This window comes from Muscardinus avellanarius (genome assembly GCF_963383645.1).
Source record: "Muscardinus avellanarius genome assembly, chromosome: 7".
NCBI lineage: Eukaryota > Metazoa > Chordata > Mammalia > Rodentia > Gliridae > Muscardinus > Muscardinus avellanarius.
Window position 1 is genome coordinate 91,542,903 of NC_137793.1, and position 23,599 is coordinate 91,566,501.

The window sequence follows — 23,599 nt, forward strand, 5'->3', positions numbered from 1 at the left end:
AATCCCCCCGGCACTTGGGAGGCTGAGACAGGAGGATCATGCAGGTTTGAAGCCAGCCTCAGCTGGCTTAAGAGACCCTGTTTCCAAATAAAATATAAAAAAATAGATCTGGGAGTGTAGCCCAGAGGTAGAAGGCTCCCTGGGTTCCCGCCCCAGTATCACCAAAAAAAAAAAAAAAAAAAAAAGGAAAAAACTTTAAAATAAAGTAAAACTAATGGTCAAAGGTTGTACTTTTATTTAATGATTCTAAGGATTAGAAACAAAATAACCCATCCTAAGGCTGAATAACACAGTGTGCTTAAGAAAGTATAGTAAAGAGCAGACATAAAGTCTCATTTACCTTTCTCGTTTTATTCTTCTCTAATTTGAGTATTTAATATTAGCACAAGGAAAATTAAATAAAACTATTTCATTTGAAAATATAATAAGCAGTAAATGTTGGTAGTATTTGGAAGCGGGAGTTAAAACAAATTTACTTACATTGAAGACAACTCCAAGCTAGACAGTGTAAAATTCATAAGCTTGAGTTAAATGAGTTAACATTTGTAAAATGGAGATGACTGGTGACATGCACACATGGCTATTTTCTAGCTCTTTTTCTTCTTAACTACCAGTTATTACAAAATAAGTTACTCTGAAATAAACATTGCCTTGAAGAAAACCTGTCAACCCTAAAATCAAAGAATCTATTTCCATTTGTACGCTTTATAAATACTAAGGGTATTTATTAATTTCCATCTACTATCTACCAAATTGATAACCAATTGGTTTCAAATTATTTGAAAATTGGAAGATTTAAAATTTGATTTATAAATAAGTTTTTATATAATCATATGTGGTCTCACAAAAAGCCCAACCTATTCAAAAATTGACTTACATGGTATTTTAACTATTTTTATCAATACGTATCAAAACAATATATGCCATTAATGTTCTCAGCAGAACATTACCTCCCCAAGACATTTTCACCTACACTTTTAATGTATTGGTTTTCAATGTATTTTGCAAGTCATTATTAAAAATGATATAAAGTTTTAGATTTCTTGTTTTATAAGAACTAAGCTAGCAAGTGCTACATTAAAGATAGGTACTTCTAAATACTGTCATAAATTCCTTCATAATTACTTTTCAGAAAATTAAAACTGAGTGGGGAAATTTGTCAGCAAGTAGGATGTTATAATCACTGTTCCACGTGACTTAGATTTTTGGTGTGGACCTTACTAACTCCTCCCTGCAGGCCAAGAAGTGTGCCAACCCCTCCACGCTCATCAACTCTGTTGTCAAGATCCCCAGCTAGACACACTTCTGTCTCCCTGTGGTTGTCCCTGTACACTTTATTTCCTTAGTCTCTCCTCCCAACCCCTTCAACGATGAAGTGTCTCAGATGGCTCGGATTTAGGTTTTCTGCTCTTCTCTGTCTACACATTTCCTTGCGCTATTATTCAGTCCTTTAGCTTTAAATTCCATCTGTGCATAAGATTCTTAAATGTATGCCCCCAGATAAGCCCAGATTCTTATCTCCAGTTTATTATTATTATTATTATTATTATTATTATTATCATCATCATCATCATCATCATCATCATCATCATTATTTTAGGTACTGAGATATGGAGCCGAGGGCCTCTCCCATGCTAGGGAAGAGTTCGGCCACAGAGCTACATAACCAGCCCTCCAGTTGATTTCTTGATATCTCTACTTCTATCTCTAATGAGAATTTAGACATTAATAATGAAAAAACAGAATCCTTGATTTTTTACCCCTATTTTTGCTCTTTCTCATTCTATAACGAGCTGAGTAATCTAGATAACATAAAATAAAAGTAGGTCATTCTCGTCTTAAAAATTCCTTTCACTTGGGGTGGAATCCAAATTCTTTCCATTTTCAGCGAGGCCTTAGAGACCTGCCTCCTGCTAAACTTTGGATCTTGACACAAAACATTCAGTCTTCCCCATGCTGCAAGTGCCTGATCTTTCTCTGTTTTGTAGCCACAGGGCCTTTGCACCTGCCAGTTGCTTTTCACATAGACCTTCATGTTCTTGTCAGCCAGTAAGTGATTTAGTAACATTTCTTCAAAGAGATTCTCCTTGACTACTCTCTTTAGAGAAGGATTCACCCCAGAATCTGGTCTGTTTCTAGATCACACTCTTTCATTTTCTTTATAGCACTTATCAATGTATAAACATTTCTTAATTATTTATTTGCTTTCTTGTCCATTCCCTTTCCTTGCTTAGATGTAAGTTCCATGACAGTGGATACTGCCCCTGCTTTATTTGGCATTGTATCACCATTTATCATCTCTGGCATACAGAAGGGGTGCTATAAACACGTGTATAATTAGTAGTAAATTATCTCATTTTATATCTCTTATTTCCATTTTACATGTGAGAAAACTGAACCTTTGAAAGACACCTGAGAAGCCGGGCGAGGGGGCACCTGCTTGTAATCCCAGCATTTGGGAAGCTGAGACAGGAGGATTGTGGTTCCCAGACAGCCTCAGCTCCTACTTAATGAGGCCCTTTGCAACTCAGTGAGACCCTGTTTCCAAATAAAGAATAAAATATAGGGTCGGGGGTGTGGCTCAGAGGTAGAATACCCCTGGGTTCCATCCCCAGTACTGCAAAAATAAAGTAAAATAAAATACCTGCCTGACCTTTCATGATTAGCAGGTTCAGAATGGCATCTAGGTGAGATATCAAACACTGGCTTCTTACATATTGTAAAAACAGAGCTTATCTGAGTCCAACATCTCTGTGCCAGTACTAATTGACTCTCCTCGGGACCCTATCCCTTTCTCTTTCCTTATCTACTTCCCTCATATCATTTCCTATCAGTCAAAATTCTAAATTGGTATCTCATATTTCACTAGGTTTTTCTTAGATATTATGTATACTTTCCAAATTATCAATAAACAAACTCAGAGCATAAAAACATGCATGCATCGTTATCGCTAGTACTTGGGAGGCTGAGACAGGGAGATCTCATGTTTGAGGCCAGCCTCCACAACATAGTGAGATTCTTTTTGAAAATAAAAAAGGGCTGTGGGTATAGCTTGGTGGTAGAATGCCCCTGGGTTTGATTCCCAGTACCAAAAAATTTTTTACAAATTTAAAAATCGTGGCCCACTGAAAGATAGAAATACTTTGGGGCATATTAGGCATATGTTAATATGCTTTTAGGACCCAAAAGTGTATTTGCAAATCTAAGTCTTAAGAAGTCAAAATAAAATATTTGTCCTGTTATCTGATTGGTGGTCAACATTTACCATATTAAACAAACAATGAGTATATATTTTTTTCTCTGAAATGATAGCCAGCTTGTCTCTGGAATAGAAGAGTGTGAATGGACTCGATTCACTTAAGCTGCCTCTTGGATGACTATGGAAAGATTATCTGGTGTCTACGCTTCCTGGAAAAAGATGAGAAGCTCATGTGCTTTTCCATGATCAAAGCGCTTGACAAAGGTCAGATTACTTCCCTTGTACTTCAAAACACACTGTGTAGCTACTCTGGTGAGTTCTCCAGTGGCTTTCACTTTATATAATAAAAATAAAACCAGTGAGGTGGGGAAAATCCATTCTTTCCACTGTAATTACGCACCTTAAAACAGGCTCAGTCCTGTCCTCCATAAACCTCGCTCACAAGATGATTGTCTACCTATCATTTTTGTATGATTTTTGTGGCATAAACATTCATGGGAAAGACACGTGAATCAAAGATGTCTTTTTGCTTTGTTCAAGTGATACACAAAGTCCAAGGAATTTTTTATGCCAAAGCTCTGGAAGAGGCTCTCTGCACAAGGGTTCTTATAAGTCGCTAGAGCAGGTGGATGGGTTTTAAATGCTTATTTCACTCAAAGGACCTCTAAGACTTTACCCTTGGTCCTGATGCTTCTCCTCCATCACAGTATGTCTGCTATGGCTGGATTATCAGACGGAACACTGAAGTGTTCATTAGCCCACTGCCCAAAACACAGACCTCCAATCACATAGACCTCAGCTGAAATGCCAGCCCTCGCCCCTCAGAGCGCCAGTGTGTTAATGGCTAGTGACTTTGGAAAATCATTGCAAAAGACCAGCAGAAGAAGGCAAGGGTTGGTTTGTGTGATGTTTCTGGATGTATGTTTCAATATTCCCTTTCCTAGAAAGGCCTTATATTGAGAACAAACCACATAGCAAACGTGCTAAAGGAATTAGGGCTAGATTCTGGTCCCTTTTATTATTTACCACCCTTATTTTTAAAATATCTAAGAATAATCTGCAGAACTCAGTGGTAACTATAAATTTCCATAACTGAAAAGTGTGAAGAGAAAAATCTTGCTGAATGAGGGGCGTGGAGATAGTCTTAACCAAAGCAGGGTATATAATATAGAGATTTTCAAGTAGTGATTTTTTTACTTACATGTTATAAACATTTGCCCATGCCAATAATTATCTGCTGCAAGGTGTGTTTATTATTTTTATGAGGAAGCTTTGTGGTGCTGAAGGAGATTTTGGATGATTTTATTTTATTATTTTATTTTATTGTGGAGATACACTCCCTACGCCAACCCTTTTTATTTTTAGTTTTAGTTTTGAAACAGGGTCTCTCTAGGTTACTAAGAGTCTATTAAATTCCTAGGACTGGCCTCGAGTTTCCAATCCTCCTGTCTCAGCCTCCCGAGTACTAGGATTATAGGCATGCATTCACCATGATTTGCTTTGGGAAGATTAGGTACCAGTAGATATTGCCACAAAGAGATTACAGACTCCATAAGGGAAGTCACAAGAAATGACATTCCTTAGCCAGGGATGGTGGCGCAACGCTTGTAATCCCAGTACTCGGGAGGCTGAGACAGGAGGATCGCGTGGGTTTGAAGCCAGCCTCAGCTACTTAGTGAAGCTTTTAGTAACTTGATGAGATCCTGTTTCCAAATAAAAATCTAAATAGGTCTGGGAGTGTATCTTGGAGGTAGAAGGCCCCTGGGTTCCATCCCCTGTACCACAAAAAAGGCAAACAACAACAACAACAACAGCAACAACAACAACAACAACAACAACAACAACAAGAAATGATATTCCTAGCATGCAGTACAGGGAAGAACTCAGCAAACAGTTACTTCTTTGATGGATTAATAAACTAATAAATAAATGCATAGGTTTCATTGTCCTGGTCAAATGAACTTAAAGTTTCTAGGTCTTGAACACTGGTGATCTGTGAAATTTTTATTTGTCCATTGATTTCTTTTTAAATTTTTTTTATTGGTGTATTGTGGTCACACATCTTAATGGAATACAAGATTCATTTTTGTATTTCTCAAGTTATCTAAAATAATCACAATATACTGAAAAAACGAGATATACAACTTTATGCATAGCATGCAATAAAAGAGAAAAATAAGAGCAAAATGATCGCCAAGATTCCACACAATTTTTTCTTTCTTCTGTTTCTTAAAATTTCGTAAATTTTCCATCATGGAGGAAGTTCCACCCTGCACAAGTCACTTGAATAACATTGACAATAAATGGACAGAATTACAACTGTTTCTATGGATTCTTAAGGGCCTTGTACACTTAGGTTCATTCAGCGAACAAGTATCAGGAACCTGCAGGAAATAGTAATTAAGCAGAAATACAGTGATGAACGCCATGAACTCACGGGCAATTGGAGAGCTGGGGAAAAGTCATGGCAAGAGAGTCCTTCATTGCCACCATCACAGTGCTGGGCATGGTGGCACACACCTGAAATCCCAGTACAGGGGGGCTGGGTCAGGAGGTTTGCAGGTTCAAGGCCAGCTTAAACAACCTAGCAAGGCCCTTAGCAACTTAGTGAGTCTTTTTTTAAAAAAAAACAAAATAAAATAAAATAGAGCTGGGGATGTAGCTCAAAGGTAGAATGCCACAGTATTCAATCCGTAGCAACACACACACACACACACACACACACACACACACACACACATACACACACACACCATCACAGCAGTAGAACACCTGCCCAGGTGTGAAAATGGTAGAAGACAACTATATAGTCGGAGATGGAATTGTCTGCCTACAGGATGAAGACATGAGCTTTGAGTTAAGTTTTGACAAGCAATTATGATTTGCTTAGTTGAAAAATAATGTCCAGAGGAAAAAAGACAGCATGGAAAACAGCTTGAGCCAGTAGAATAGTATTTGTAGAAAGATGCAGGGCACAATATTTATTATAGAGTAGATGTCACAGAGCAGTTATAGATATGGTTAGAGAACTGCAGAGAGATGCACTTAGGACTGCGTGTGTAATAATAATTGCATTTATCTTCACAGAAGCCAAAGTGGAACACTGGGACACGTCTCCACCCACCATTTCACAGGAGGAGCATTTTAGAGCCATTGTGCTGATCCCTTTTCTTTGTCTTTTTGCCTCACTTATAAAAAGAAATTGGGACTAGGTGAATAAACTAATCCGAATAGCATTCAAATGAGTGAGAATTAAACATCGTTCTAGATTTTAGTGCAGTCTTGTGTTTCTGAAGTTCCCAATGGCTACCTAAGAAATTTACCTAAACTCTGCCTTAAAAGACCTCCAAAGGAAGGTTCCTGAAAGAGCTCTCCTCCACACGAATGCCATTGAGAGTAACACAACGCCAACTTGAAAATGACTGATGCTAATCAAAATAAATCGAACAAGACTCAAAGAGTAGAGGACATAATTTTTTAGGTAATATTAAAATACAAAGATAAATAAATAGATAACAGTAGCTCACATAGCACACCAGAAATGTTTCTGACCCCATAGAAAAATTAAGATATTTTTGAACATATTAGTTCCTTATGGTTTGTCAAATAAAATTACACTTAAAAAATAATGATCACAAAGTAAAATCTCCAGAGGCATTAGCTGCAATCAATATACTTTCGTGTGAATAAAATTAATTCATGGATCAAATAATTCAGGTAATTATATACATGAAATAAAAGTGATGCTGTTTTATATTAGTTCAGTCAAGTAAAAATGTAAATTGAAAAATTGATCATTATTTAGTTCTTCTATAAAAAATGAAAGTAGTTCAAGGGAGAATTTTTTTTCTGTAATTCAATGGAAATTCATAAGTGTTGGTGTTAGTCTAATTAAATGTATTATAATTTAAATGTTAAGACAGACATCCTTAATATCAAAATCACAATGTCAGAACATTTTCTACCTCTTAAAAAGTCATTAAAATAAGGATATAAAAATATGAGCTTGGCCCTTTACAGATATTATCCTGATAATTAATTATTAAGTATTGGCACAATAGAGATAGAAGGAAACTAAGATGTCAGACATTTGTTATAATTCTAAATGGAAAGAATTCCTAGCAAAGATCATAGAAGGTGAACAGATTTACAAGCTATTTGGAAAGTAGAATCCAGAGTACCCAGCAAAGTTCCTGAAACAAGGGAGGTAAAACTGAAAAATAATCAAAGCTCTATAAGGGTTTATTTCTCTATTATATAACCTTAAACTGTCCCTTTGTCTCCCCACAGTGTCTCAAATGAAGAGAGATGATTTGCAATCATGCTCCAGTGCTGACAAGGTATGTGTTGATTTCATGGGATCACATGGATACAATTTAGAACTTTAGCAAGGCATGTGGTACAGGCCCGGAATCCCAGTACTTGGGAGGCTAAAACAAGCAGAGCGCAGATTGGAGGCCAGGCTCAACAATTTAGCGAGACTCTCAGAAATTTAATAAGATTCTGTTTCAAAATTTTAAAAATAAAGTAGGATGGCTCAGAGGTATAATGCCTATGAATAAATAAATAATAAATGATAAAATGTATATACATATAACTTTATATACCATCTTATCATTTTCAAAACATTTTTACAAATACTATCACTGTTAGTGCTTCTAATACCTGGTGGAAAAGAATATTGGCAAAGATTGGAAAATAATATATGGCAAAGGATAAATAAATATTATATCCTTTACTAAATAGTCTTCATATATGTCTCAAAGATAGAAAGCCATTTGATATAAAATATATAATTAATAGTTAGTTACCCAAATCCAAAATACTTCTTACTCTAAATGCCATGGTGTTTCCCACCGTGGAATGGTTTCTGTTTCATTTCCTCTTATGCACAGTACTTCTATCAGTAAACAAATTACTGCTTTATTTAAGAGTGGATTTTTAAGATATAGTGACCACAGTTGATTGCTACATCACCCATTTGAGATCATCTCTTAGCACCTTTGCTATTTTTATCGGTTTCTCAAAACCTATTTTCTTGAATATGAAAACAATTTTTCAAATTGAAATGCAGAAAGAATTTCATCTCCTCTTCCAACAATCTTCACCAAGTTCACTTTACCAACTGCTGATATCCTAACGCACAGGAGAGTAAGGGTGGGCTACCCTGGGCTCCTATCTCTTTCCAGGGTTAACATGTCAATGTTTGGGACAGTTGATGGTTTCCTTCCAGTGGCTCAAATTTTAGTGGAAAGTAATTTTTAAAATATGTAAGTAGTAAAAAAAAATGAGTAAACCCCAAATATACAAATATTTATTTTCCTTTTTTTATCTCATTGTGCATGGTAAGCATACACCTGATGCGGTATGGAATGTTAAAGGTATACGTGCACAATACCTCATTTAGCTCTCCCCACTTCCCACCCCATTCCCTATGCAGTTATTTTTGCTTCATTATCATTCATTATAATTTTATCATGAATGCAAAATCCATAAGGGAAATTCAAGTTTTCAATAAAGTATCCCTTTTACTTAAGACACTTGTCTTATTTTTGGAGGAGACAAATGTTTTAAACATACATAGGTAAACAGCACTGAAATGCATTAGCATTTGTTTGAGCTTGGGTCTGTGGTAAAGAGTCTAATAGACACATTGGAAACCTTGCTGCTTATCTTTTTAGAAGCGAATCAGTGGAAGGTACCATGCATGGATAAAGACAGTGCTTGTTTATTTGGCTAACATTGACTTTATGTGTATTCATGCTTGTCCTAGCTGAGAGAATAGGGATGTTTCTGGGTCTTTATTTTCTCTTGTTTGTTTTGTGATACAATATTCTGCTTATAACAGTCATTCCTGAGATGGTTTGACAGAATTTGAGAAACACATGAACATTTAAACAGGAATGCAGATTCGTTTTTAGGATAATTATTAGTACTTTCTAATTTAAATGGTGTTTGGGCAATATATGCAAAATTCATTGATTACTATAATTTTATACTTTGATATTATGTAGCAATAGATACATCATATTACTAAATAAATAGCCTACAATATTTCCTTTATTGTTCCCTAATGGGTGCTATCTTTACATATGCAAAAGTCATAGCACTAATCTTTTGCTAACAGGCAATTGCTGTGGGGTTGGGTGTCTACCACAAAGATATTTAGACTAAACCAAATTTAAGTTTAAAGTGAAATTAAGTTAAATTTTCATTCCAAATTTCCTGCATAAGTAATCTCAAAATTTTATGATGACTGGGAAAAACTGAATGATTCAGGTAATGAAAATTTCTTTCTCTATACTTCACTGAGTTACACACATGTTCTGAACATAAACCTTTTGTCTTCGGAACACATTGTGTTCACCAACAAACTGAACCAACTTGGCTACAAATCTCTCTTCTCTATCTACTCAGGTGGGAATTTAATATCACAGGATTCAGTAAGAAGTGGTTCTGCAAACTTTCTGTGTGTACACATCTTCTACCTGTCCTTGCAAATCATCCCATCACACTAGCATCTTGTGGCCTAACAAGCGTTGTAAGGACAGGCCCTGAGTCCTCCCTCTTCTCCCCCTTCTAAGATGTGTGTTTGCCTACGCATTTACTTTTCTTCTTATGGGCATCTGTATCTTTATCTGAAGAATGGACCTGGACCACCAGATGGCATGTCCAACGAATGTCCAAAGGTCAAGGAAAATTTAAGATCAACATTTCAAACTGGACTTTTTTTTTTAAGAAGCCAGGAGAATCTTTTCAGATGAGAAGTGAGATAAGAAGATAAAAAGAGGAAACAGCTAAAACAGCAACAACAAAAATGTCAAGGCCTATAAGCATCTAAGTTCAAAATGAATTGATCTAATCTTTGCAAAGTGTTTACTATTTCCACTTGGACTCTTACATTCTTACAAATGTTTTTTTCTCATATTCTCTTTAGACCTTCCTCTCTAAAATTCTCTTCCTCCTCCTTCTCCTTCTCCTTCTTCTCCTTCTCCTCCTCCTCCTCCTCCTCCTCCTCCTCCTCCTCCTCCTCCTCCTCCTCTCCCCCTCCTCCTCCTCCTCCTCCTCCTTCACCACCATAATCTGTACTTTTATCTATCAAGAAAAGCCATTATGTATGTCAAAGACCCGACATACCAAAAGGCGTGAGACAATGTCTGCTCTCACATGGGTTCCAATGGCAATAAATGCATGGACATGTCTCTGGTCACTATCCTCACAACAGTTATAATAGTATTTAAAGAATGCCAAGTAAAGGTGGTAAAAAGTAGCCAATTGCAGTGGGAATATTTTGTGGCAAGATGACAAGAGAGACCGTGGGAAGGAGACATTTTTCACAGTGCCTTGAAGACCTTGGGGAAGTTTAAAGAAACTGGATGTTGAAACCACCTCCTGCTTGTTTTCTTGTTATTAGTCATAAGAGAAGAAGAAGGAAATATCCCTGCCTTGCTCCAAGCCCAGCTTTCAGCTGTTGGTGGAACTGGCTGCTCTACCTGGAAGATTATAAAGTTACACTTAAAGCAGCGAGAACACATCCCCCTTTGAGTGTATATATTTTTATTTTATCTTATTTGTGTGTGGTACTGGGTGTGGAACCTAGGGGCTTTCTACCTCCGAGCTATACTCCCAGACATATTTTGTATTTTATTAGAAACAGGGTCTCAATAAGTTGCTGAGAGCCTCACTAAGTAGCTGAGGCTGGCTTCGAACCCGTGCGACCCTCCTGTCTCAGCCTCCCAAGTGCTGGGATTACAAGCGTGCGCCACCATACCTGGCTCTATTGTATATATTTTAAAATTGTAGAATATACAAAGTATGGGTTATCAGATTGGCCAAATAACTATTACAATATTATAGGTGGAAAAATAATGACAACATGAATTAATATGATGGCGACAGAAATGTAGCAGGGGATTTTATAGATTGTTTGAAAGCAAAATTTTAGGAGTTGAGGGTGCAAGAAAATATTTGCATCTGGGAAAAGATGCAGCTTCCCATTTTTGAGGAATTAATCTAGAGATGCAGAATTAGGAGCATCAGGAAGTCAAACTAGATAGTGAAAAGCAAAAATTTGGTAGTGCCCACCTGTAATCTCAGTACTTGGGAGGCTGAGATAGGAGGATCACAGGTTCAAGGACAGCCTCAGCAAGAATTGAGACTCTCAGCAATCTAGCAAGACACTATTTCAAAACAAAAAATAAATGGGCTGAGGGTATAGTTCAAAGGTGAAATACCCCTGGGCTAAATCCCCAGTACCAAAATAAAATAAATCAAACTGGGTAAGGACTGAAGCTCATTGAACCCTAATATTTAAAAGGTAGATAAATATGGAAAATCAATAGATAGATGATAGATATTAACTAGCAAATACAACTCACACATATATAAGTAAAATCTATGTGCATATTTATATGCATATATTTATATATAATGTAAAAATGCCATATTCCTATTCTGTTTTTGTCACTGATGAAAGAATATTAAAAAAATTAATTAAAGAACCCTAGCTCAATTTAATCACTCTGCGGCTGTGCGGATATGGAGTGCAGAAGAGGAAAAGGAAACATGGACGTCTAACCTTGTCTCATCTTTTTCTTTTATCAAAATACATTTCAAATTCTAGCAATGAAAAGAAAGGTTATTAGTAGCATGTATTTTCCTTTTAGGGGGTAGGGTACTGGAGGTTGAATCCAGAGACGTTTTCTGAGATACATACCTCCAACCCTATTTTATTTTACTTTTTTTTTTTAATTTTGAAACAGGGTCTTGCTAAATTGCTTTGAGGCTGTCCTCAAACCTGCAATCCTCTTATCTCAGCCTCTCAAGTCCTGGGATTATAGGAGTATGCAACCATGTTCATCAGGACAGTATTTTTAAAAGACCAATAAGCGACCGTTCATATTCTAGAATCTCTTCAGTTATAGAGAATTAAGCACTTAATAGGATTGCTTATCAAGGTCAAATTAATAATTTGCACTGAATGCCTGTGTTGTGCAAAACACAGGACGTGTTTGTATCATAAGGGTTTTTTTTTTTCACGCAGATGGAAAAATGAAGAATTGTGTCCAGGAAATGAGACCTGTTATGACTCATAACACAACTTAGAGCACATTTCACATAGCACACTTCGAAGGTCTCTTAACTATGATACTGTGCAGTGGTCGGCTTGCCTGGCAACACAGCTTTCTTTAAGCCTCAGAGCTCTTACCCCTTCCTGCACCCTGAAAGCCGTCCTTGCTCCCTAGAATTATCTGGAAATTTTCAGCAAAGTTTTAGTTTCCAGTTGTCATGGCAGAGATGGAGTGTAAGAAGAGTGGAGACTTTTATGCAAACCCCACCTCTTCATGATTGTTGCCCTGGAGAAGCGCATCTTTGGCCTTGTCCACTATGCATGTTTTGAAACTAAATACAACATCCAAGTTGTGGGTCGATGTATTCACTGGTGTCTCTTCTACATTGGACTCTATTTCTTTATACCTTTATAGCATATTAGATCCATTTTGATGCCCAAATTTTATTATTTCCTGGAGACACTAAGCTAATTATAATATATTAAAATAAACTATAGGATCCAATTTATTTTTGCTGATAAAGAAAAATAATTTAAAGCATAGTAAACTTTCTACACACTGAATTACAAAATACTTCTCTGAACTCTAAACCCTGCTGACCAACATTTGCAGATACAAATGATTATGTTTTTTAAAAATAAGAATATTTTTAGGAAGACTATCAGTAATCCTAGGAAAACGTTTTCTTTCAATGTCAATGGGGGCAAATGAAGGTAAATTTGATGTTTCAAAGTAAATTGGTGTATAGTTAAATTTGATTAAAGAGTTTTTAGATTTTTTATGCTTTTTTTTGGTATTGGGGGTTGAGTCCAGGGATATTCTACCTCTGAGCTGTACCCCTCGTCCTTTTTGTTTTATTTTTAATTTTGGAGCGGGTCTAAATTCCTAAGAGACTTGTTTATTACTGAGGCTGGCCTTGAACCTGTGCTTCTCCTGTCTCAGCCTCCTAAATATTAGGATTACAGGTGTCCACCACCACACCTGGCTTAGATCCTATTATACTCTTATTTTGGTCATGAATTCAAAGGTGCATCTTATGATGAAAAACACTTAATACATTTATTTGACTTTTTAGGATGATTAATCTATGGTCTACAAAATATTTCCATGTTCCTTTATATTCTTTTAGAAATGTTTTTGCAACAGTTCCTAAGAGAGAATTTTTAATGGAAATAGGCTTTGGTTCATGATACTTCACAAATATCAACTTATTAAAATTACTATTGTTTATAATTTGCTTTCAATTATAACTTAAACAAAATTTTAGAGGGATGTTGATTAGACAAACATTTTTCATACTACAACAGAATGCTTTACATATATATATATATATTTTTAATCCATCTTTACAATGAAAAACAGAAAAAGAAACTCACTGCAACAAAAAAACTTGTTGTACAGTATTTTTCTTACACTCTCATTGGTTACACAAACAAAAACAGACAAGATAACACACTCAGGAGGTAGCTACTACCCACCCTGCCTCTCAGATGAAAGAAGAGAGGTAAAGAGCTGAAGCGACAAGTTTTTAAAAAAATATTTTTTCATTGAAAAATTAAAATTTCTACAAATATTCTATCTTTAATGATTAGATGCAGCCTTAATTTCCTATATCATAAGGAGAAGTATTAAATACCTATATATTAGTTAATATTTAATAATCAACCAAAATATACTCATTATCCAAACTGAAACTGTTCCAGAAATATCCATTAAATAGAACTGATATGCACAAAGATCTCTCTAGCTTATTGAATAGTACGCAAGGCCTACTTTATCTGAGTTCCTCTAGACATGGTACTGGGGATTGAGTCCATGGACATTCTACCTCTGAACTCTACCCCCAATCCTTTTTATTTTATTTTTTTTTAACTTTGAAACTGATCTCACTAAGCCTTTGTACAATTCCTCAGGTTTAAATATTTCTACTTTTTGAAGGCTATAATATTTACCCACCACTCACAAAGGGTGGTGGCCCCACCAGAACCTCCAAAGCAAAAGTTTATTAAAACTATTATCAAAGAACTAAGACTTCATTTAAAGTGCCTTCTATGATAAGACAATGCAGAAAGGCAATGTTATGTTAAATATCTAAGTATATTTTCTGAGCCATCATATGCCTAAGTCTTCTGAAAAACATATTAATAATCAAAATTTGAGGAAGCTAGAGCCTGCTTAGGAAAGGCTCCGTGACTTTCATGCAGCCAAAGTAATCCCATGATTTTTAAATAGTGCAATATGTTCCTAATGTCTCTAAACAATCATTTTATCATTAGAAAATCTCTCAGACGTTCCTAAGTATGTGTTTACAACACTTTAGGGGTTAAGTAATAATGTTGGTTTTGTAATATCCTCGAATCATTTGTAAATGAAGATACTGATAATTTTTCCATTTCAATTGTGATCTGCCTCTCCCCACCCACAAACATTTATGCCTTTTTAGACAGAAACAATACATTCTGTCATACACAGAAAACAGTGTCTCCCTGAGCCACAGCCTTGAGCGTTTCACAGCAGCATTTCGCTTCCAGTCCCAACACATGATTTAATTTTCATGTCTATTTCAAGGTGCCTTTAAAAGGACATACAGATATTCTTGTACTGACCTGTAACCAACATGGCAGCATCCAGAAAGGCAAGGCCAAATGCCAAAAGCTTTAGCCACAGATCCATGGTCATATCTGGAAATCAGCCCTGTCCCTAAGCCACAGCATGCGTCCACCTGAAAGGCAAAATAATGGTTATCTCTCCTACAGGTTTTTTTTTTTTTCTCTGTAAAACCGAATAAAAAAATTAAAAGAAAGGAACACGTACTCTTCACCGCTGTCTTTTCAGACGGGGAGTAATTTCCTCCTCTGTTCCCCTAAGAACAAACCACTTGTTAGTTACATGAAGCTAGCGACAACTAGGCGGTGATGTCACATTCGATTTTACTAACTTCTCTAAAAATGCTGCACTTACTTTCTTGCAGGAAGTAAGAAAAAAAAACTGTTCAAAGTCAGTGCAATGGCATCTTACTTCCTTAATTCAAGTAATTAACCTAAGCTAGTGGGTCTTTTAAAAGATGTTTCCCCCCCAAAGTAAAATGTTCCTCAACTCTCCAAATCCATTGTAGGTTTCTAAAAAGAATATATAAGTGCCTCTAAAATAATTAATAATTTTTCTGCCTAGGAGATAAAACAGATTCATCTTTCTATTGTTGTTGTTACTGAAGGTTAAACCTAGGGACCTTCTCTCTCTGAGCTATACCCCAACCCTTTTGATTTCTGTTTGGAAACAGGATCTCGTTAGGTTGTTGAGAGTCTCAGGATGTTGCTGAGACTGGCCTCAAGCCTGTTATCTTTCTGTCCCAGCCTCCCAAGCATTGGGATCACAGGTGTGGGCTACTGTGCTAGGCTTAGATTCATCTGGAATATAACAAACCGAGAGTTAGCAAAGTGATACACTATCTGGAATAATAGAAAATACATGAATTTGATTTATTAAGGTGATCAAGTGAATGAATAAAGTACCTATCTGGGTATTTTCGGCAACCAATATCATGACCACCAGGGCATCCAGACCCCAACCAGATGACAGCTTTAACAACAAAACCCATTTCCTGTGCAAAAGTGCCTTCACAGGGCTAAAAAGTTTCCCCCCAATTATTTTGCCCCGTGAGGCTAGGAATGGAATCAGAATGTCATTTCTGCTATGGCAAATCCTGCTTCAGAAAATTAAAACTCTGTGACAGGATATTCTTCATGTTATCGATGAGGGGGAAAAGCCAAGTGTTGTCTTTTACAAAAGCTGATTTTTCTCTCCTTATTTCGCATAATGCTTTACCAACCTTTTTTATAAACAAGATGAGAAATTAATATAAAATGTCTTTCATGTCTTAGTAGGTTCATCTATTAGGAAGATGTTTACTAGCCAAAAGCTACACAGAACCCAGAAATACAGTTCAATGCATTAATTGGGATCATTATTGAGATATCTAGATGCATTTAAAAATAAAAGTATACATATGTACCTACCACTCATTATTGGGACACTAGATACTGCTTAGGAAACTTATAAGCAGACAGGGCCCTTGTAGTAACTTCAGTCCCCAGGTAGAAATCTTAACAGAATTGTTGTAGTTATGTAAATAGATCTTCTGATATTTATAAACTATTTTGATCGTACTTTGGCTGCTAGGGACTCAGAGTTAAATTTGTATCCCCCTTAGTACAAATTAAAATAACTTCACAGCTTAAACCCTGGATAATAATATTTTATCTATATTATAATTAGGATTATAATTACTTATTATCATTGCTAACTTATGAGACTCTTACTATGTGCAGGAACTGTGCCTAGCCCTTTACATATATTACCTAATTTGTATAATACTCTTGAGCTAGATAATGTTATTTCTTCCTGTTTTGTCCACATTTCTCAGAAAGAAAGGTCAGGTGACTTGTCTAAGTTCTCCTAGCTAGGAAATAGACAACTTAAGATTTGAATTAAAGTCTCCAAATTTATTTTTATTTTCCTTACTTAAAATCCTCCTTCATTTTTTCTCACCTCTTTTCCCAATATTTTTGTGTTATATATTTGTGTAATTTTTGTCTCTAAGAGACCATTAAATCAGTAAAAATGATATTGTTCTCTTTCTCCAAATATATATTTTAAAGAAGATAACTGTGGCAGTAAGCACTAATTGTTGTCTAAGTAGGTCTAGTGAAAAATAAACATCTGTGCTCCAGGTTTTGAGTGTTCAACTTGTCAGTCGATTTCTTAAGACATGTTTGTCATAGAAAATTCTTTGGGAATTAGCTTTGAACATCTTTAAGTTAATTGTTGTATTCCGTTACCTTGCTATTATGGCAGAAAATTTGACAAAACTAGAGGTCAGGAGGAAAGTGCATAACACGCGATCTTTGAAAAGTAAATGAAATACATTCTATAAAGGAAACATGTTTAGCAGATTTAAAGACACATCATAAAAAAGAGGAGGCCCTTTGAGCTGGACATGGTGGTGTGTATCTACAATCTCAGTACTTGGGAAACTACAACAGGAGGATTGCAGGTTCAAGGCCAACCTGAGAAACTTACTGACACCCTCAGCAACTTAGCAAGACCCTGTTTAAATTTTTTTAAAAAAGGAATTGGGGTGTAGCTCAGAGGTGAAGCACTTCTGGTTTCAACACCAAATACGGTGGAAAGCTTTACAAATTATAGGTTTAAAAAGTTAGTAGGAAGCCAAGAGGTTCAATTTCATTTAGTCAGATGAGTATAGCTATTCTACACAGGGAGTCCAAGATTAATTGGTGACACATGAATTGGATTGTAGGTTTTAATCTGTTATAATTGAGTGTAACAGGAAATACTAGAGTTTTAGGTGCCAAAGTCCATAAAGTATATGATAAAGAACACATAAAGAAAAAGCCTGATGATAGCAACAAGGGTAGATTAATATTTACACAATTCTGATGGGTAAGAATGGAGTCAACAGCAGGCCAGAGGTTCGACAGCCCTGAGATCCAGGAGGAGGCGGTCAAAGGAAAGTCCAGCTGCGTGTTGAGATGGAGCACAGCTTTCCTTAGACAGTGCACAATGTGACACTGGAAATCGAGGGAGTAGCAGCTGCCCTTTCCATAGCACAGCATGGAAAATCTCTTCTACTTTATCACATCTGGGCCTGGAATATGGGCCCTCAGCATGCTGAAGTCGAATACTCTCACAGTAAATAATATTTGCAACGTATTTATGTGATCTACTCTCACTGATCCCAGGGTAGGGTGCCAATAAATGGGTACTTTGTTAAGAGGCTAAGAAAAGGCCAGGACGAAACACCAGATTATATATGTAGTAAATATAATAATACTTGTTTTTATTGCTTTACATTTTTAAACTCTTTTGGTATTAGGTATTGAACTTGGGCATTATACCTTCAATACCCTCAGCCCTTTTTTAATATTTTTTTAGAAACTGGTCTTTATTGCTGGGGGTGGTGGAGCCTGCTGACAGCTCAGCTAATTAGCAAGGCCCTTCGCAACTCAGTGAGACCCTGTTTCAAAAATTTTAAAAATCTAAAAAATAGGGATGGGGGTGTAACTCAGAGGTACAATGCCCCTGGGTTCCATCTCCAGTACGAAGAAGAAGAAGAAGAAGAAGAAGAAGAAGAAGAAGAAGAAGAAGAAGAAGAAGAAGAAGAAGAAGAAGAAGAAGAAGAAGAAGAAGAAGAAGAAGGAGGAGAAGAATAAAAGGTCTTACTAGGTTGATGAGAGTCTCACTACTTGCTGAGGCTGTCCTTGAACCTGTGATCCTCCTGTCAAAGCCTCCTTAGTACTGGGATTAAATGTACATGCCACCACACCCAACATAAACTTTTTACTGGTGCATTATAATAGATTCATAGTGATGCACATAACATCATTTGTTCTGTTTCCTTCCCCATACCTAGAGACGCTTCCCGAGTAGTTGAAAATAGCTGTGTGCATTATGGTCCTATCACTGAACTACATTACGATGTGAGACTACAATGTACCGATATATATGTGTATGTATATATGTTTTTACATATATGTGTGTACATATATTCACACATATACGTTATATATAAGAAATCAGCGTATGTAAAAGAAAACAGCATCTCAAAGTTTGATCAGTAAAATTTTAAAATAACTACAACTGATTGACTTACAATTGATTATTTTAAAGCTACGATAGTAACTTTAACGAACATTTCACCTAAATCAATCAAATCATTTTTTCATTTTTCCAGAGTTTTGTTTTGTTTTAGTGACATAAAGTTTTTATAAAGAGAAACAGATTATAGGAGAGAAGCAGAAACAGGTATTAGTCATTCATTCATTGACTCATTCATTCAACAGTTATAAAGTGAGCTCCTAATATAAGACAATTACTTTTCCTGACCCAAGGAAAGACTGATGAGCAGCACAGACATGCCCATGCCTCATCTGTACATTTGCTGGAGCCACCGTTGCTAATTATCTACTCATCATAACAAGTTCAGCACCTAGGAAGTACTTGATGCTCTGATTGAAGCAGATCATAGGAGATTTGGACTAGTCCTACAGAAATAAGCATTGAAGATAGACCTGAAAAAAACAATAGAAGTTAAGTGGGTATGCAAAGAAAGGAAAGCTAGCTATTCCAGGTGAAAAGAAGAATGCATTTGCATGTATTCAGGAATAGGAAAGGTGTGTGGGGCTGGTGTCCCGAAAAGCAGAGCCTGGGGAGGCCGCAGAGGGAGAGGATAATGAGAGGCACCAGGCTTTGCGAAGACCAAGGGCTGATTAGCTTAAGAGGTACATGAGCTATAGATGGGGTATAAGCGCTGCCTGGATTCTTCTCACTAGGGATCTCTCTGCTGCCATATCTTACGTCATCACTCTGTGTTCCCATGTGAATTCTCAGCAGCATTAAGCAGTTTGCCTTCCCCTCTCTAGCCATTATCTTTTGCCAGCTTCCAAAGCATCCTCTACAGATTTTTCTGTATCCCTGCTTTTCCTCAGCAGTTCCCATGTTGCGTCTTTTCCTCTACCGGACCGTGAAGTGCTACTAAGAGACATGAACAGCTCAGCCCTGAGCCCACCTCTCCCCTTCCCAGTGACTCCTTCTTGTGGACTCACACATGTATATCTCTACTCAGATCACAGGTCTCTAGTCGTACCTTTGTTGCTGCATTCTTGGCAGTTTACCGAATGCTTCAGAGCCAACCCAACAGAATATGGAGAGCTTGACTCATTCCTCCTTCAAACCTGCCCCAACTCTCCATCTTAACTGTATCTGCAAATGGACCAACATATGCACAGTCACCACTGCCAGAAACCTCAGTTTTATATTTTTGTTCTCATTTTCCTTCATAACTATATCCAATTCTTTAACAAGTCTCATTCATCCTCCATCATCAATTGTAATTGTGTCCCTTTTCCAATGGATCACTTAGGACCAAGCCACCATCATTGCCGAAACTCCCGCTGAGCTTATCCTCAAGCTTCCAATTCATCTTCTTCTCATCCATTCATTTGTTGAATGAATGAATGAATGAATGAATTAAAGAATGAATGGAGTCTTCAATGTTTCCTCCAGTGAACAATCACATTGACCTCCTCTTAGTACAAGTCAGGTCAGGATAAGTCCATGCTTCAGTCCTATCAATATTTCTCATGAAATCCAACCTCCCTACATTATTCAACCCACTTAATGCCATGTTCCATCATGTTCAAGATACTCTAGCTATCCTGGCCATTTTTCTGTTTCCTGAAATATCAATGCTCTTTTCCATTTCAGGGGCTTTGACCCTCATTCTGCCCAGGCTGCTATTCTGACCCTACTTTCACCATCTACCCAGTAGATAACTTCCCTTAGGCAACAGCTTAAATGTCACTTCTTCAGTAACATTTCTCTCACCATCTGCTTAGAAGAAGTCTTTCTTTGTTGTAATCCATCTTAGAACCTTGTTTTTATTTTTTTCCAAACCCAAAGATGCATTTGCTTCTTCATTTGCACCTTCCTCATAAGACCATCAGCCTGTCTCCATGTAGTGTACCATGGGGTCCAAACAATGTTCAGTCTAGTGACTGTGCTATATGATATCTGTTACATGAATGAGTAAAAGAAATGAATGAATGAATGAATGAATGAATGAAAGATAAGGCTTATACCCGAGGCTGGGTGTGCCCGATATATTGGGTGTTGGCCAGAGCCAGGGCTGGCAGAGTGGCAGAGAAGCTTTATCCTACAGGCCAAAGATAATGGCAGGTGAGCTGTTCACTGGTTAAATTAGCAATGGCAGTTACAAAATTCTATACATATTCCTATCAATGAACGAACTATCGTAGGACTGCAAAGGAGGGATATTTCTACATCTGTATGGTTTTATCTAAAAATATATCCTTGCATTCTGCATTTTTATCTTTTGAAATTTTGGATATTGTGCAAAGAAATCTATGTTACTGTATGCAGGCAACTCCTCTGTATAAAAGAAAAATAGACAAAAATAAATCTTTTTCAATGTCAAGTTGCATGCGAAGGAAGGTGATGCTACTTTGACATTTTTCTCGCACTGAGCACTAGAACTTAACTTTCTTTGTTATTATAGGAACACCAGTCCCTGTATCCCTGTACATCAGCGATCAATGCTGACAGGGTAGTTCTTTTATAATCAATGCTGACACATAGCTTTAAAAGAAATAAAGATTTTTTCCCAGTAGTCAAGAAACAGAGTTAGGTACTAGTCCTATAAATTATTTAATTCCTACAATTAGGAGCTACTAATGCTATCTAAGTTTGATTTGAGAATTAAATATATTAGGTAGGAAAACACTAAATAAGTGTAGAATCAACAGGATAAGTTATAATTACAACATATACAACAGTGCATGCTTTCCATTCCTCCTTCTAACACCAATTAAAAAAAAAAAAGGTATGGAGTCCAAAAGAAGGAAGAAGCCCCTTAGGGCCTGATCACACCACTTCTCTTTTGAGAGTCGCATGGACAGAGGCCTACTGGGAGTTGAAGAAGAAAGGAGGAGGAGAAAGAGTTAAACTAGGTATGAGGTTCCGTGTCTGGCAGCGCTACAGTGAGTTCCCTCCCCAGAAGGTCTAAGAAAATGCTCAAAGATGGAAAGGTTGAATTCAGTATGTTGTATCTTATCAACTTAAAGAAATTATAGATTCTGAGGTACATCTTGACTTCTAGGATGTTAAAATATGCTTTATAAAATGTGCACTTTAAAATCAATGAAAGTAGCAGAGCATACCAGGGACAGGAAAAACAATGCAACTTTTTTGGTTGTTGCTTGAAACAACATTTTCTTTCAAAAGGATAAGAACAGATCTCAAAATTTCAAATGCAGTATCTCAGAATAAATGGCACTGCATGAGTTATGGTTTGTACCTGGGTAAAGTCAACACAACTAAGTCAAACAGAACAAGAGCTACGCATGTGAGGATGGATGTATTTAGTATGATGTGTTCCCAGAACTTCAGTCTATTATAAGACTCAAGGACCAGCTTCTGACATCTAAAAGTCATTACATATCACTTTGGCCAATAACTAAACACACTGAAAAGACACATTGTCTAATTCGTCTCAAGATTTTTAGCATATGAGTTCTGGTTACACTAGTTTAAGATGCAATCTTGATCCTGTCTCTGGGATGACAAAACAGGTTGTAACATGCAGATTCTCACACCCTTTTTATTCTAGAAGCAACAGCTGGGATGCCTCAGAATTAACTCATCTTGCAGCTATTGCAATTATCTATTACCTTGTACTTTACCTAAAACTTACTTCATTTAATTCACCATAGTAGTACCTCTCCACATTATTTCTTAGGCTATCTCGAAGTTAGCAGTCTTTTTTTTATCTATACCATGTCCAACTTATTTAATAACACCTCTTGAGTAAACAACTAAGATAGCCTTTTAATAGATTTGCCTATATTATTTGATTCAGTTAATATTATTTCTTGTCAATCCATTCTCCATATATTTATTCCTTTTTTTCTTTTCTTTCTCTCTCTCTCTCTCTCTCTCTCTCTCTCTCTCTCTCTCTCTCTCTCTCTCTCTCTCTCTCGGTGGTACTGGGGTTCCTGGAAGCCCTTCTACCTCCGGACTACACTCCCAGACCTATTTATTTTTGGAATCAGGGTCTCTTAAGCCAGCGCGGCTGGCTTCGAACCTACGCGATCCTCCTGTCTCCGCCTCCCAAGCGTGGGTATTTCAAGCGTGTGCCACCACGCCCGGCAAATATTTTTAAATTTTGAAACAGTATCTCTTTAAGTTGCTGAGGCTGGCCTCAAACCTGCTATCCTGTTTCAGTCCCCCACATACTGGGATTATAAGCATGAGCCACCACATCCAGCTTGAATGCATTTCTAAATAAGACCCTATCTTATGTGACCAAATCCCATACTGTAAATGTATCTCTGTGGAATGTAGGTTTGAAAGGAAAGTGCATGGAAAAACTCCAACAGCCCAGCACCGACGCCCACCTGCTTGGGAAGACCCAGCTTTCAATTCCCAGGCCCTGCAGTGCAGTCATGGAGACATTCCCTCAGAGCCTCTTTCTGTCCATGGTCTTGGAGGTAAGAGATTTCACATAATATGCCTTCTACCTTGAAATCTCTGTTCCCCTAATCTAGCAACATTTAAATCTTCGAGAATGATCTCAACTGCACGTTTTGGGGAACTCTTTTTTATGTTTCTCTGATTAGATTAGAATATCTTTTCATTGTTCTTCAGTAATTTTTTTAGTCTTCTTCATGACACCTGTTATATCATTTGGCTGATGATGTGATAACTTTCTCTCTCCCACAAAACCAAGTGTTCC

At 36.9% G+C, this 23,599-nt stretch overlaps 1 protein-coding gene across 1 annotated transcript in view; it reads right to left on the minus strand.

Moving 5' to 3' along the window:
• PTPRC (protein tyrosine phosphatase receptor type C) overlaps positions 1 to 14,949 on the minus strand; it is a gene marked incomplete at both ends in the record, with an annotated part of 121,808 nt that extends 106,859 nt beyond the window's left edge. Inside the window, one exon of the mRNA XM_080698742.1 lies at positions 14,877 to 14,949. Within this exon, the coding sequence (XP_080554868.1) occupies positions 14,877 to 14,949 (73 nt within the window). The remainder of the gene's footprint in view (positions 1 to 14,876) is intronic.
• Positions 14,950 to 23,599: the final 8,650 nt, after the last annotated feature.